The 14,354-nt window shown below is 39.4% G+C and overlaps 3 protein-coding genes across 3 annotated transcripts; all 3 read left to right on the top strand.

Annotated features, from left to right (window-relative positions):
• Nucleotides 1-272: 272 nt before the first annotated feature.
• Nucleotides 273-2,644, top strand: clrn2 (clarin 2). Its single transcript, XM_034231524.1, has 3 exons — nt 273-525; nt 1,208-1,387; nt 1,876-2,644. The coding sequence occupies exons 1-3, from the start codon at nt 273-275 to the stop codon at nt 2,142-2,144; spliced, it is 702 nt and encodes a 233-aa protein (XP_034087415.1). The 3' UTR covers nt 2,145-2,644.
• Nucleotides 2,645-4,069: 1,425 nt separating this feature from the next.
• On the top strand, nt 4,070-9,683 carry lap3 (leucine aminopeptidase 3). The gene is given in 14 exon segments (XM_034231540.1): nt 4,070-4,279; nt 4,944-5,059; nt 5,256-5,310; nt 5,402-5,507; nt 5,629-5,768; nt 5,770-5,789; nt 5,921-6,085; nt 6,515-6,673; nt 6,768-6,892; nt 7,642-7,730; nt 7,829-7,931; nt 8,269-8,348; nt 8,457-8,569; nt 9,169-9,683. Coding segments are annotated over 14 exon segments (1,605 nt in total). The 5' UTR covers nt 4,070-4,132; the 3' UTR covers nt 9,356-9,683.
• Nucleotides 9,684-10,079: 396 nt separating this feature from the next.
• med28 (mediator complex subunit 28) lies at nt 10,080-12,656 on the top strand. Its single transcript, XM_034231541.1, has 4 exons — nt 10,080-10,281; nt 11,464-11,530; nt 11,614-11,726; nt 11,999-12,656. Exons 1-4 carry the CDS (start codon nt 10,123-10,125, stop codon nt 12,200-12,202), a joined length of 543 nt encoding a protein of 180 aa, XP_034087432.1. The 5' UTR covers nt 10,080-10,122; the 3' UTR covers nt 12,203-12,656.
• Nucleotides 12,657-14,354: the final 1,698 nt, after the last annotated feature.

Below are 14,354 nucleotides of genomic sequence, written 5' to 3' on the forward strand. Positions count from 1 at the left end.
GTGTGTGTGGGGGGGGGGGGGGGGGGGGGGGAGGAATAGGCAGGCATGGATAGAGTTTCTTCCGGTAACGGATCTCTCTGACCACCGATTCAGTTTCTCCTCCTCAGTGACGCCCTACGAGGAACAACAATACGTGTCCTTTATCTGAGTAGGCTTATATTATATTTTTCTTTTTATAAACTTCAGACTAAACTCATGGTGATCGCCGAGTGTGCGTGGCGGTCGCTGCCCGGTGTAGTGTTACCTTCCTCCGGGCACCATGGGCTCGTAAGATGCCTTCGCTGTGGAAACGGATAACCTTCTCGGCGGCCTCGGTGCTCTGCGTCGGCTCGGTGGTGCTGCTGGTCGTGGCTCTGTCCACGGAGCGCTGGGTCGCAGGACGGATCCTGTGCAAAACCGGGGCGGAGATAGTAAACGCTTCCCACCCGGAGCTGGAGCAGTTCATCGGGGACATTTACTACGGTTTGTTCCAGGGAGGCAAGACCAAGAAGTGCGGGCTTGGCAACAGGCGCTCCAAAATATACAGTAAGATCAAAAACAACCTGTAGTGTGGTGTGGTTAAGTGTGTTTATTCATTTTTTTAGAAGAAACGCTACTTTTATTATGATGTAAATACACTATTATTTGTCCAACATGTCTTATCGTTTTTATAATGTTGCCTTTTTATATTGGGTGCTTAATTTGGGGTATTTTATTTCCATTTCAACTTCTGTTATTATATTTGTCTGATTTTACTTTATTGCTGTCCTGAATTTTATTCCTGTTTCAACCATGAAGCATAAAACACTTTGTCTCTAGACTCTTTGCTGTATTATTATTATTATTATTATTATTATTATTATTATTATTATTATTATTGTTATTATTATTAGTTAAAGTTCACCCAAAATGTTGTATGATATCGATAAGAATAGAAACACACATTTATTTATTGAAATATTAAAAAAATACACATCAAATATACAATTGTACTATGCTTTTGGGAACTAATACTGTAAAATAAAGTAAAACTAGTATTTAAAGTGTATTGATTATGTTAATACACATGCATTACCTCCTGCATCAACAGCAATAATACCCTTAGTTATACACCTGCACAGAAACAGAGAAATACCTCATTCACACCTTTTCACTCACTTTCATCATGACAAGCTCAGCTCACTCATCTGATAAAGTTGGTTTTTATCTGTGTTTCCTGTCTCTGCAGTTTTCCCAAATCTGGTGCGGACATTGAACAGCGGCCTCCACATGATGGTGATCCTCTTCCTGCTGGTGGCTGTGGGCTTTGCTCTGGTCAGTCTGTCTTTCTGCATATACAACGCACGAAAAGTTCCCTACCAGAGCATCAAAGGGCACAAAGGACTCTACTTGTGGAACTTCATTGCCGGTATGTATGTGAGGAAAGCCTATTCCTATCTCTCAAAGAAAACCCTTTAATTATTAGTTTATTTCTTTGGCTGCTGATTTCCACCCTCATTTCTTCAATTTTTTATTTGGCCCACTTTGTGTTATTCGTCCAGTTAAAACGCCTTTCTCTCTTCTGTCATGTTCATAAGGGTAGAAGGACCTGAAATTGTCCGAGCTGATTACTAAGGGGTGATTTGAGTCAATTTTGAGGGGAAAAAAGAGAAGATTCAAAGTGATTGCTTCTACGTCTTTTTATCAAAACCGCTTATGAAAATGATAGCTGTTTGTGTATTAAAACTCTTTTTGTATTGCCTAAGCTGGAAAGTGTGCTAGTACAAAGTCTAACAGTGTGTCCGTTTCTTTAGTTTCAGGGTTTTTCTGCAAAAGAAAAGCTTGTGCTGCCCTCTTGGCCAGGTCACTTTAAAAAAAAAGGTTAAATGTAACATTTATATGGATATTTTCTTTCAGCTTTCTTTGCTTCCCTGGGCCTCCTGTGTTTCCTGGCAGCTGTGAAGCACCACAGTCTGACGGAGCGAGTAGCCAATCATCGGGAGAACCTCTTCGTGCTGGATGTGCTGGACGACAGCCTGGACTGGTCCTTCTGGCTGGGTGTGGGCAGCATTGCCACTCACTTTGCCGTATGTGGAGTGGTTGCAATGAGCCGGATCAAACTGCCCAAACCAGAGATTAAGAAACCTGAAGAACCCACCATCTCTTCTCTGGACCTGCTTTACTGAGGGACTGAGAGAGGAGCATTTACTGGTGGTTACTGGAGCAAAACACAATGACTGACAGTAAAACCAACCCTGTGGACAGTGCTACTCAGACTTAATGAATGCACAAATTCCTGCAGCCCAATCATTCTTTTGCATTCTGGACATCCTTTATAACTGCACAATGTAAATAAATCATTATTATTGTCATTATATGTATAGCATGTCATTAACTGTGTTTTCCAGTCACTTTAATCATTTTCAAATCAGTTTTTACAGTATTATTCTATAGAAAGCATAAAGTATGCATGCATAATGGGGAGTTTTGGTTTTATGTAATAAATCAAATCCAAAGAACATTGCTAAGAATGATCCTTTGATTTGATTTGTCTGTTATGAAGTGAATTCACAAACTGTTAGAAAAAAGTCATTACACCTGTTAGATTAGTTATAAAGTCTTGGATACTAAAAACTTGTGACAAACAGAAATTTAAAGTAGACATCCATTAAATAATAACCTGGAGTATGTGTTTCATCTTATTGTCTATGTGTGTTTTATTGTTGTTATTATCTTCCCATGATCTGAAGCTTTGTATTTAAATGTTTTATTTGTTTTCTAAAGTAATATAATTATTTCAATCAATCATAAAGCACAACTTTACAGATAACAAAGTTGTCTCGGGTTGGTTTTACAATCTGTACATCATACGATATCCTCTGTATTTATATCCTTACGGCACAAAAGGAAAACACAGCAATATTACTAATATATTCAATTTTATTTTCACAAAACTTGCAATAATTATGTTTTAAGCCAGTAAGGATTTCTTAGTGGGGGTGCCAAATCCCGCAGCACCAACGCCTGGTCTGCCACATGTGGAAGCCCCTCTCTAGTTTTTCACCTGCTGAGTCCAGAGTAAAATGCTTTTGTGTGCACAAACTATAGTGAACAGCAAACACCAGTGTGATTTTGGTGAGAGTACGACCACCCTGGATAAAGTTATAGTGGGGGTGCAAAACCAGGCAGCTGCACCACCTGTTCTGCTGAACATGGGCTGTAGAGAAACCGTGCAGATCTTCCCTATTGACACCAGGATTAACCTTGTCGGAAAAAAAGAACATTAACATTGTGAGAGAGGCACAGATACAATAACAATAATACATTTTATTTGAGGCCACCTTTCAAAACATTCAATGTCACTTTACAATACACAAATAAATAAAATACGAGTGGCATTACAATACAAAAATGTATTGCATAGAAAACCACAGGAAAATTATATTCTGGAGCAATTCAAGTGAGTCAAAACAGTGTTTCACAAATTATTCGTTAGGCTTGATTTAAAAAAACACAGTGTCTGACTATATCATATATGTGATATCATTACTTGTAATTTTTTACGTATTTTGTATTCGTGGTTATCAAGTGTCAGACACTTGAACAACAGAGAATGTTTTTATAAAATAGTAGGCCTACTATACTGACAAAACACATCTTATCCTTTCACCATGTATTCTGTAATAAAACATAAAAACCCAGAAGTTTATTCCAATACAAAAGATTTTCCAGATTTGTAAATGTTCCTTAAGTTGAGCCTCCTCGCAATTGTATGCACATTATTTATTCAGCCGTTTGCTGTTTAATCTACGGCTTTAGTGCTGCAAAGCGGGAGCAATGTTTTTCTTTTTACATGTTCTATTAAAAGTACTTACATGTCCAAATTGCACATCTTGACACTAAACCAGTGTTGTTTATGACATTTATAAGTTATACTTTTAAAAAGTGCTGGGGACCAAATTGGCCATTTCAAAAAGTGGAAATGGCCCAGCGCAAATGACGCCCATGATGAAAATAGATGAGTGAAGGTTTATGCCGCTGTTTAACAGTTTATTTAAAACTTCCTGCTGCTCATCGCTTCTGCCGCCAGGTGGGGACAAATTCCCTCTTTGTTCTAGTTCGTGACGTTTGAAAACCGCGACGCTGTCAGGTCGAGATTGCCTTTTCCACATGCATGCGACCTCTACATCTCTGTATTAATATATTTTCTGGCTTTATATATGAACAACAGATAACAATGCTTCTCTTGAGGAGGACCGTGCAGGCGGGGAAACACGGGAGGTCGTTTTCTGCGTCACAGACTCTCCTGAGCGAGAGAAAGGTGAGTATCTGTCCAACATTAGCTGACAGTTACATCAGTTTCTAACACAGGACTTATCTCCATTTCATACTGTCTGCTTAACCCATTCAGATGTGTGTGTGTTTTGATTATGTATTTATTTGTAAGAGCATCAGTGTGTGGATGTGTGTCAAAAACGCTCAAAACTTTGTTTATTTACTAGTTACTTCATTTACTATCCTCTAAAAATATTTTATGAGCTTCGAATATATTGCAAATATCCATGGTTTAAACTGAAGACGGAGCATCTTTGTTTATATTTCACATTATAGGCAATTCAAAGTGATTTATATTATTGGCAAAAAGTAGAAGTAAAACAATAAACAACCAATAGATAAAATATGCAAAATTAAGTATATCAAATACAACCACATATATGTACTTATAGTAATGTTTACTCAAATGTTTCACTAATAAATAAATCTTCCGAAGGTACAAGTATCAACACCTAACAAATTATACTGGCAGTCTCCTTTACCGTTAATAACTTTAATGTTTTTATATGTTTGGATTGCCACAACAACGCAAAAGGGGAATTACTAGCTATAACTTTAAGAACCAGAGCTATTGATATGTTGATCGACAGTGATAAAGACCATTTGATTGGACTGATGTGGTTCCTTATTGTGTTTGTGTGTGTCTGCAGGGTCTGGTGCTGGGAGTGTTTGAGAAGGAGGGAGAGGAGGGTGGCCTTTATCTGACAGAAGCAGCTGCAGGTTTTGACCAAACCCTGTCCGGAAAACTCTCTGAACTGCTTAAAATGTGAGTTTTTAATATCTGTGAGCTGACAGAATTAGTCTAGTTATGTGACAATTACATTATACATGTAATGGTCTGATACAAAATACAAATATACGTCATGTAAAATGAGGTAGTGCAATAGCAACAGTAAAAGTGTGTGGGTAACACTGTACCTCTATTTTTGGCAAAAGTAACTGTTTCTGTTTTTTATTCCTAGCTCTGGACCCACTCTTAAGCAAGGCAAAAGCAGAATATTCTATGGAATCCACAAGGTAAGAAAGCATGGAAGTAGATTAAGAAAACCCTGTCTTTTTCTGCAAAATCTACTCTAGAGTAACACAATCATCCTTGTGTCTTCTTCAGGACTTCCCATGTGTGGCAGTAGTCGGGCTGGGTAAAACCACTGCCGGTGTGTGTGGATCAGAGAACTGGGACACCAGCAAGGAGAACATCAGACAGGCAATGTCAGGTAAGACACGTGACTCTGCTGCCATGTGCTGACTACATGGAGGATTTACTGCCTGACTCATGTGTGCGTGTGTGTGTGTGTGTGTGCGTGTGTGTGTGTGCGTGTGTGTGTGTGTGTTCAGCTGGCTGCCGGCTGCTTCAGGACCTGGAGGTGAAGCATGTGGAGGTGGACGGCTGCGGGGATGCCCAGTCCGCAGCAGAAGGCGCCGGTCTGGGTTTGTTCCAGTATGACCAACTCAAATCCAAGAAGAAGAACAAAGTAAACCACACAGCTTCATGGAAGGTAGACTAATAAATGGCTGTAGCAGATTGCTAGGGCAAACTGACTGTTATTGATAGAAATATGACAGTTTAGTTATTTCAGATGAATGCGGCATTATGCCAATACATATATCTGTTTGTATTTGTTTTCAGTGCTGACTCGGCCGATTGGCAGAAAGGAGTCACGTACGCAGAAGGCCAAAACCTGGCACGGATGCTCATGGAGGCTCCAGCCAATCACATTACTCCAACAGCTTTTGCCAACATCATTGAGGAAAAACTAGCACCGCATGCTGAACGAGTCACAATACATAAGAGGTTCGTCATTCATCATTAATGTAGTGTCACAATGATGACAGAAATAATCAACAGAGTATTTTGATTCGTCAATCTACAGGTGAAACATTCTTTGGATTTATTGCTAAGTCAGAGGACAAAACATTTAAAGGCTTCTATTTTGATAATCGATTCAAACCAACACACTACACCTCTAGTTCCTGTTCTCAATTGTAAAGATTTTCTGCTTTATTCTTTATTATATCATAGTATTTGGAATGTCTTTTGGGTGTTGGTGTTTGTTGTATTTCAAGATGTTTTGGCTTAAAGAAACAGTTTTGTTGAGACCAACCAAATGATTGTAAACCAGAAAAGAAATACAATTATATGGACAACTCTTTTTATCTGATGATTGATTTTTTTTTATACCATTAAAAGTTGTTATGTCTGATAACTCGTGTGTTTCTGTAGATCTCAGGCTTGGATAGAGCAGCAACAGATGGGAGCGTTTCTCAGTGTGTCTCGAGGTTCAGAAGAGCCCCCTGTCTTCCTGGAGCTGCACTACAACGGCTCTCCGGACAGCAAGCAGGCCCCGCTGCTCCTAGTGGGCAAGGGCATCACCTTTGACAGGTTAACCATAACAAAACAAACTCCAGCTCAGTAGCCCATCAAAACAGAAAAAAACCTTCACATTAATGTTGTCTTTTTCCTTCTCTGTTTGCAGTGGTGGCATTTCCCTGAAGCCGTCTCCTTCTATGGATGAAATGAGAGCTGATATGGGGGGAGCAGCCACCGTGTGTGCCTCTATCGTCACAGCAGCAGCTCTGAAGCTGCCCGTCAATATTATTGGTGAGCCTTTTAATTATATGCATCCTCCAATATATTTTTCTATCATAGATCATGATTGAAACATGTATTTAATTAATAACGGCCCGTCCACACGGCGGCGTGCGTTGAAGCTTCAACACTTCTGCCCATTCACTTTGAATGGGGTGACGTCACGCTTTGCCAAACTGCATTGTGGTTCCGTCGCTTCGCTTTGCTCGCGTTGCTCGCTTCAAAAGTTGAGCAATGTTCAACTTTTGAAGCTTAGACGGAAGCGTCAGCCAATCAAATCATATGCCAGTACAAGCTCTAGCCAATCAAACCGTCAAACCGTGTCCGGGGCGGCAGATTCATGTGATTGGTTGTTGGTCGAGTTTCAGACACGCCCACCGGCAAGATTCAACGCACGCCGCCGTGTGGACGCTGCGTAAGCCTCCCCATGCCTGCCGAAGTGGATTTTAAAAAATATTTTACTAACTTTGAATCAATTTGAATGCACCATTTTTTGATTGAACATGAAAAGAACCTATGTAATGTTTAAATGAAGAGTCAAAGAAAATATCTGGACACTGAAATTCCTTCAAACTTTTTTAACCGTGCAACATTTTGATCCAACAGAGATTTTGGTCATGTCATGGTTTCATAATGCCTAAAAAAGATCTCTCTAAAGGGTTTAGATTGTTTTTGTCTGATTCTTGTCTTGTCCTACAACATGTTAATCTTATTCTTTAATCAAAACAATCTGTCTGTTTTCCCCTTTGACAATAAATCAGGTCTGGCTCCCCTCTGTGAGAACATGCCTAGTGGAAAAGCTACTAAACCAGGTGACGTTGTTGTGGCCAAAAATGGAAAAACAATCCAGGTGGGTAGAGCAAATACAGTAGTTACCTGAGTGTGATGTGTTTGTGTACTTAAATATGAGCGTGTACATGAACAGGTTTGTATTGTTGTTCTGTACAGGTTGATAACACAGACGCAGAGGGCCGACTGGTTCTCGCTGACGCTCTGTGCTACGGACACACCTTCAACCCCAGAGCCATCGTCAATGTTGCTACGCTAACAGGTGAGATGTTTTTTAAGTATCCAGTTACCATTGTATAAATAAGGACATATGACGTCCATTTTATGTTTAAGTGTTAATGACACCAGAAAAGCTCAATTATAAGATGCAGAAAAAGTGTTGCATGACTGGGATTTTATTTGCACATTTTGGTCCATGTTGTGCGCATGAAAGTCACAAAAACTGTACAATGACTGAGTTTCCTTTAATTGTGTTCATGTTGGAAGATGTAACTAACCAACTGAAATGAGCAGAAATGTGTGAAAGCCATGTCAGGCTGGTATTACCGTATGCATAGATAATTTAACAATAATAAAATGTGTTTTTTCCTGTCTCAAAGGTGCGATCGATGTAGCTCTTGGCTCAGCAGCGACGGGAGTGTTTACAAACTCTGACTGGCTCTGGGAGCAGCTGCAGAAGGTACTGTGTTAGAACAATAATCATACTCAGCATCTCAGTCTATCAGCTCCTGTGTTGACTAATGGAGTGTGTCTTTATGTGTGTGTGTGTGTCTCTGTGTGTATGAAGGCTAGTGTTATGACAGGTGACAGAGTGTGGAGGATGCCTCTGTTCCAGCATTACACCCGACAGGTGACTGACTGCCAGCTGGCTGACCTCAACAACGTTGGGAAGTACAGCCGGTACGTTTCTCTCCCTTCCCTCAGCGAGGCCTGCAGCTCCTTACATATTTCTAAGATTTATAGTGAAAGATATATTATATACACATTATATAGATATTGATATACATATATTGATTAATTTAGGATTTTACATGATAATAAGCAGGTCATTGACAAGTCACTATGATCTGGTGGTGTAAAATGTCAATTACATTTTCATAATTAAGATTTACTTTTATCTTGATAAAAAGTGAATTTATTTAGCTTTAAATTCTGAGGCGAACTGCAGAATTGACTTTGCGGAATTTTTTTGATGAAAGTGTGGAAACATTGTGGAACACAAAACAGAAGACCCCTAAAACAACACAAATATACACGTAAAATTCGAGTTTTTTCCATCTTAAAATGAAACGATTAACCCTCATTATGTATTTTTTCAAAATAAGAGCCCAGTGTTACTCAAGATAACTTCATCCAGGATTGACAAAATTGCTGATTGAGGATTAACAGCATTGTTAAGTCCTGATAACAGCATGTTAGCCTGCATTAATTATGAACAGGGCCCAGGACAATACTCATGGCTTTTTCAATGACTCGTGTGTGATTTATTATCTTTCTAGTTCTGGCGGTGCATGCACAGCAGCTGCATTCCTGCGAGAGTTTGTCACTGCTCCTCATTGGGCTCATCTGGACATCGCAGGAGTGATGAGTAACAAAGATGAAGTTCCCTACCTGAGGAAAGGCATGTCTGGAAGACCAACCCGCACACTAGTGGAGTTTGCCGCCGGACTGGTCCACAAAGGTTGAGAGATTGACACAAATATCAGATTGTACGCAAAACTCTGACTGTTCATCACTGGCCAGATTCAACAAGGATATGTCAACAATGACCAAGTCAAGAAGTCTGTGCACATATGAACAATGTTGTTTCTATTGAAGGGCTCAATATTTTTAAAACCAATCTGTGACTTCAATGTCTACTTGCAGCTAAAGCATCAATGTCATAGGTCACAATGTATGATCAATTCAGTGTTTCCCCACACTGTTGTGATTTCAGCCGAAGTTCTATGGAAACAACCAGGTTCACAAATGTAATTTATAGGCTATGTTGTATAAATAAACCCATAATTAATTATGTGTGTGTTTCTTTTGGACAGGGACATACCAAAATCGTACACATTCAATCAGCCTTTTATTACGTAACCCACGCAGATTTCAGGTACTATGGAGTAGGAAGTTATCATGACTTTACAATGGCTGTCAGGATGATATACAAAGTTATTGTCTCATCTTAAAATCCAGACACCTAGAGAAAAGCGTGAAAATATAAAGCATGTTATCAGTGTCTTCACCTCCAGGTTGGAAACCCTTGGTCTAACATATGTTGTGTGCTGAAGCATCAAGATAAGACTTAATTTAAACCAATCAAACCATGAAAACAACCTTAGACCAACCACACATGAAAACAGGGTGTTCGCAAACTTTTGACCAAGAGGGTACAGAGAAACATCCTCCGACTGCGCATGTGCAAATACGTCCACCTCACTGCGCATGTGTAGAGCGGGCAGCAGAAGATGGCATCGTCCATGAGTGGGATGTTTTCTGGTCAGCAGCCGCCCGTTGCTCATCCCGTCGGAGGTCCTGGTGGACCGGGACAGCCGGGCTTCCCCGGTACCGCTGCCAGACCCCCGGGGAACAACACGCTGGTGGACGAACTGGAAGCTTCCTTTGAGGTAGGGGGCTATTATGCTAGTTTCTTTAGCTGTGTGCTAACTGTTGTTAGCTCATTTAGCTTGTGCAGATATAACGTGTTTAATTTGCTGGTGTTTCAGTCTCACATGAGATTCAGAGGGAAATAATTTCTTATTCGACCATGTCTCATATAGAATATAATACTTGGATAACTTATTATAATAATAGATGACGTTAAAATAAATGAATGAATGCTATATTAAACTTTGATCACGACAGCCCCAGCTCTGCTCCAGTGTCCTTCTCCAACACAAAGAAACGTCACACTTTTCCATAAAACTGTCTCTTTATGAGACTAGAGACTTTAGGAGTTCCCCCCATTCATGATGTTCAGAGCACCAGCCAAATGCTGCTAAAGTGGCAGCTATATTTGCTTCAAGAGCCAGAAAATCTATGTAATCTCTTTGGGGCTGGTATATGCTATATTTAGGTGTACAAAAAAGTTATTTCCCATCCTGCCTGTAAGAGAGTTAAAACATATAAAATAGTAGTAATTGATGATCAAGCATACTAGTTTCTAGATTTCAATTGACATTTAATAGCCCTCGAAGAGTGTGTTCCCTTGTAGTCTTTTCCAGCAAATGTTTCACAAGTGTTACCATGAAACTGAATACCTGCTCTCGAACACAGCATTTTGTCTGCTGGCTTTTTCATCTCTGTAAAAAAAATGTGTGTTTGGTTTAGAGGAACTTGAGCTTATAAATGTCCAGGGTTTTGAGATGTTCATCAATCGTATACTGTATGAGTGTAATGTTCAGATATCAATACCGTTTTAGCCATACTCTAAAGACCAGGTTTGGTATTTAAATATTCACTATCCCAAAGATTACTTAATTGTCGTCTACTCTAGCAGTATGACATTTGACGTCCGGGAATGTGTATGTTTCTCTTCCCAATTACTTAAAGAGAAAGCAGCTATCATTCCAGGCGCAACCAAAAGTTCATGTCAAAACAAAATTTCTCCTTCCAGTGTTTCCCACAGAATTTGATTCTATTTGTGGGGGCACCGCCCCCCCCCCCCGCCCCGCCACAATTAAATCAATGTATGGGAAACACTGCCTTCAGTAGTTACTGGTTGTCATTGCACCCTAATGTGCAACATCTCAATCTCATTGAGAGAAAATAAGTTGTACTGATGTTTTCTCTCTGCTTTTATTCTTTAGGCATGTTTTGCATCTCTGGTTAGCCAAGACTACGTTAATGGAACTGACCAGGAGGAGATTCGAACTGGTGAGTGAAGCTTTCATGTTTATTTATTTATACCTCAAATTGTTATCTGTATAGTAATACATATATTTGTCTTTTGTTTGCAGGTGTTGACCAGTGCATACAGAAGTTCCTGGACGTGGCTCGACAGACAGAGTGCTTCTTCTTACAGAAAAGGCTTCAGTTGTCTGTGCAGAAACCAGAGCAGGTGGTTAAAGAGGTAAATTATTATTCTGATAAATGCATTGTTATTTCTTATTTTATATTTTTTCAAGTTTTTTATTGATCCGTAAATGATCTGTTCAAGCACAAAACAAACCCTTGGTGTCCCAAACTCCAAAACATTGTATGTGTTGTATCCAGGATAACAGAATTTCCTTAATTTCTTAAAACTAGCATTTGTGATATGCTGTCAGTGTTTAGGTATTATTTATTTGTCATCATTTGTGACTGCCTTCTCTCTTCTCACATACATTTTTTTCCTCACTTCAGGATGTGTCAGAGTTACGTAATGAGCTTCAGAGGAAAGAGTTACTGGTTCAGAAACACTTGTCCAAGCTGCACCACTGGCAGCAAGTGCTGGAGGATGTGAGCGTTCAGCAGCGCAAACCCCCCGACCTTCCTCCCCCCGGACCGCTGGCCTTTCTGGAGCAGGCCTCTGCGAGCCTGCCGCCAGCCCCTTTAAAACCAAATTAACACACCATGGGGCAATCACATATGTCCTCTGTTAATTATATTTCTTCCATTCCCAGAAGGTGATGTTGAACTTTGACCTGCAAGTAGCTGCAGCCGTCTTGAGATATCACTGAAACACCTGTTTGCATTCGTCATATGGCATTATTCGAAGTACATGGGATACGGAGTGAATATATCTGACAGAAGTAAAATGTGACTGTACCTAATATACCTAAACGCTATAAAGAAGAGAACACACACCATGTACGCCACGTCAGGCCTGCTGTCAAGTGTCAACCTATGAGAAAACCCAGGAACTGTTTGTTGTCACTGCTCAGCTGTGCGGAATATCACAACATAGATTTTTTGTTTTTTTGTCAACTTTTTTTCCAGTATTTTGATTTATGTAAATATTTTTGTTGCTGACTTTTTACTGTAAAAATAAAATGTCTGAGTATTTTGACTCTGGGCTTAAGTCTTAGTTATGTGTTTCTTGTTGTACAGTTACGGCATTATTTTTGTGTTTGAAAACAGATTGTGAAGGGTCATTCCATCTAAAGCCGCACATTAAGTTTATCAACAGAAAAATATTCACTTACTATCATGATAATCAATTAATACCTAATGTAATTTTTCCATCTCAAATATGGTGATTTGCTGCTCTTCTTAGTTTTATATAATGCCAAAATCAAATGGCTTTGGAATGAACAAAGCAAGATTTCACATGGGTTCATCGAGGCCTTAATTCCACCAATTGTACAAAGTTCATGAAGAGCAGTACTCTCCATACACAGCTGTTTGATGTCTTGTGGCTTTAGAAAAGCTTTGTTAAGTCTGGAAAAAATAAACCCTGATGTTGTTATGCACTGGACGCCTTTAATAGACATGGGCATTAACAAACAAAGGATCTAACAAAGGCTTTCTAGAGAGTTACTGGGTAACTACTCAAGCTGTGGAATCGCGTATTTGCGCAACCAATTCTCAAGACTAAAAATCCTTAGCCTAGCTTCTGCTGCTTCCCTTTACCATTTATCAAATGAATCTCTCGCTTTAAAGTCCCCAAACTGTATGGAAATGTAAAACAGTGAAGTACCCCTTTAATCACCAAATCCTGCCTATATGGGAGTGTGCAGCTGGAATAACATCTCTCGCAAAATTGAAATAACCATATTGCATAATTTCAATATCCACATTTATCATAAATGTCAAGGTAGATTATTGAGATAATTGGTGAAGAACAACCTGCTAACAGAGTTAATTATCCATGTATTTTCTGTAGGTAATGATGACGGAGAAATTATTTCAAAGCCATGACTGAGCCTCCTGACAGCCTGTGTCTGTATTCAGCGCCTTCACACCACAACAGACTTGTTCTCCACAGCTAACGCCTGTCCACTGACGCTGCAGCAGACGATGAGCTGCACAGATGGGCTGCAGGGACAAAGATTCTTGTAAAACGGGTCGGTAATCTCCATGTGAATAGACAATGGTACCGTGGATTTATCACTGCATTTGCATTACTACAGATAGACTTTCCTTCTTTTTATATAGTGTTTTATTGAGATGGAACTAAATCAGCTGTAGTTTTAAAAACCCTTTTTATACATCATCTAGTTTAAGATTTGCCCAATGGAAGCCCATTTTAGCCAGGAAATAAAGTAAGGAATTAATTGAAAGAGTGTCTATATTCCAAAAATTAAAATACTCATGATGACAAAAAGTCAAAATGTTGACTGACAAAAATGTTGAACTTTGAGTGGATTATATCAATATATGAAGTTACCAAGTCAAAGATAACAAATCATAGTTATGTGCAGTCCAAAGTATGAGATAATGTAAATAGATAAATTGAATGCACACTAAGTCAAAGAAAATGACAGACAGGTTGAATCAAAGTTTTTGACTATTGTGTAATCACAATGAGTCTTTATGTTGGTAGATGGTGTACAGGGTGAAATATTAAATATGAATACTTTGTATCTTTAAAATATGAATCTCTATAGCTAGAAAATAAACAAATGGCTGCATTTCTTGTATAAAAGGTGATTTATAAATCAAGTTTATTAATGTATTTATTAATATTATTAGGAGCCTGTTCCCCAGTCAGTCTTCCACGGCTAGAGGGAGACAGTGCTTTCTTGCAGGCCGCCTTGGCTGTTCAGGACCGTCTTTG

This window comes from Gymnodraco acuticeps, unplaced genomic scaffold, assembly GCF_902827175.1.
Source record: "Gymnodraco acuticeps unplaced genomic scaffold, fGymAcu1.1, whole genome shotgun sequence".
Lineage (NCBI taxonomy): Eukaryota > Metazoa > Chordata > Actinopteri > Perciformes > Bathydraconidae > Gymnodraco > Gymnodraco acuticeps.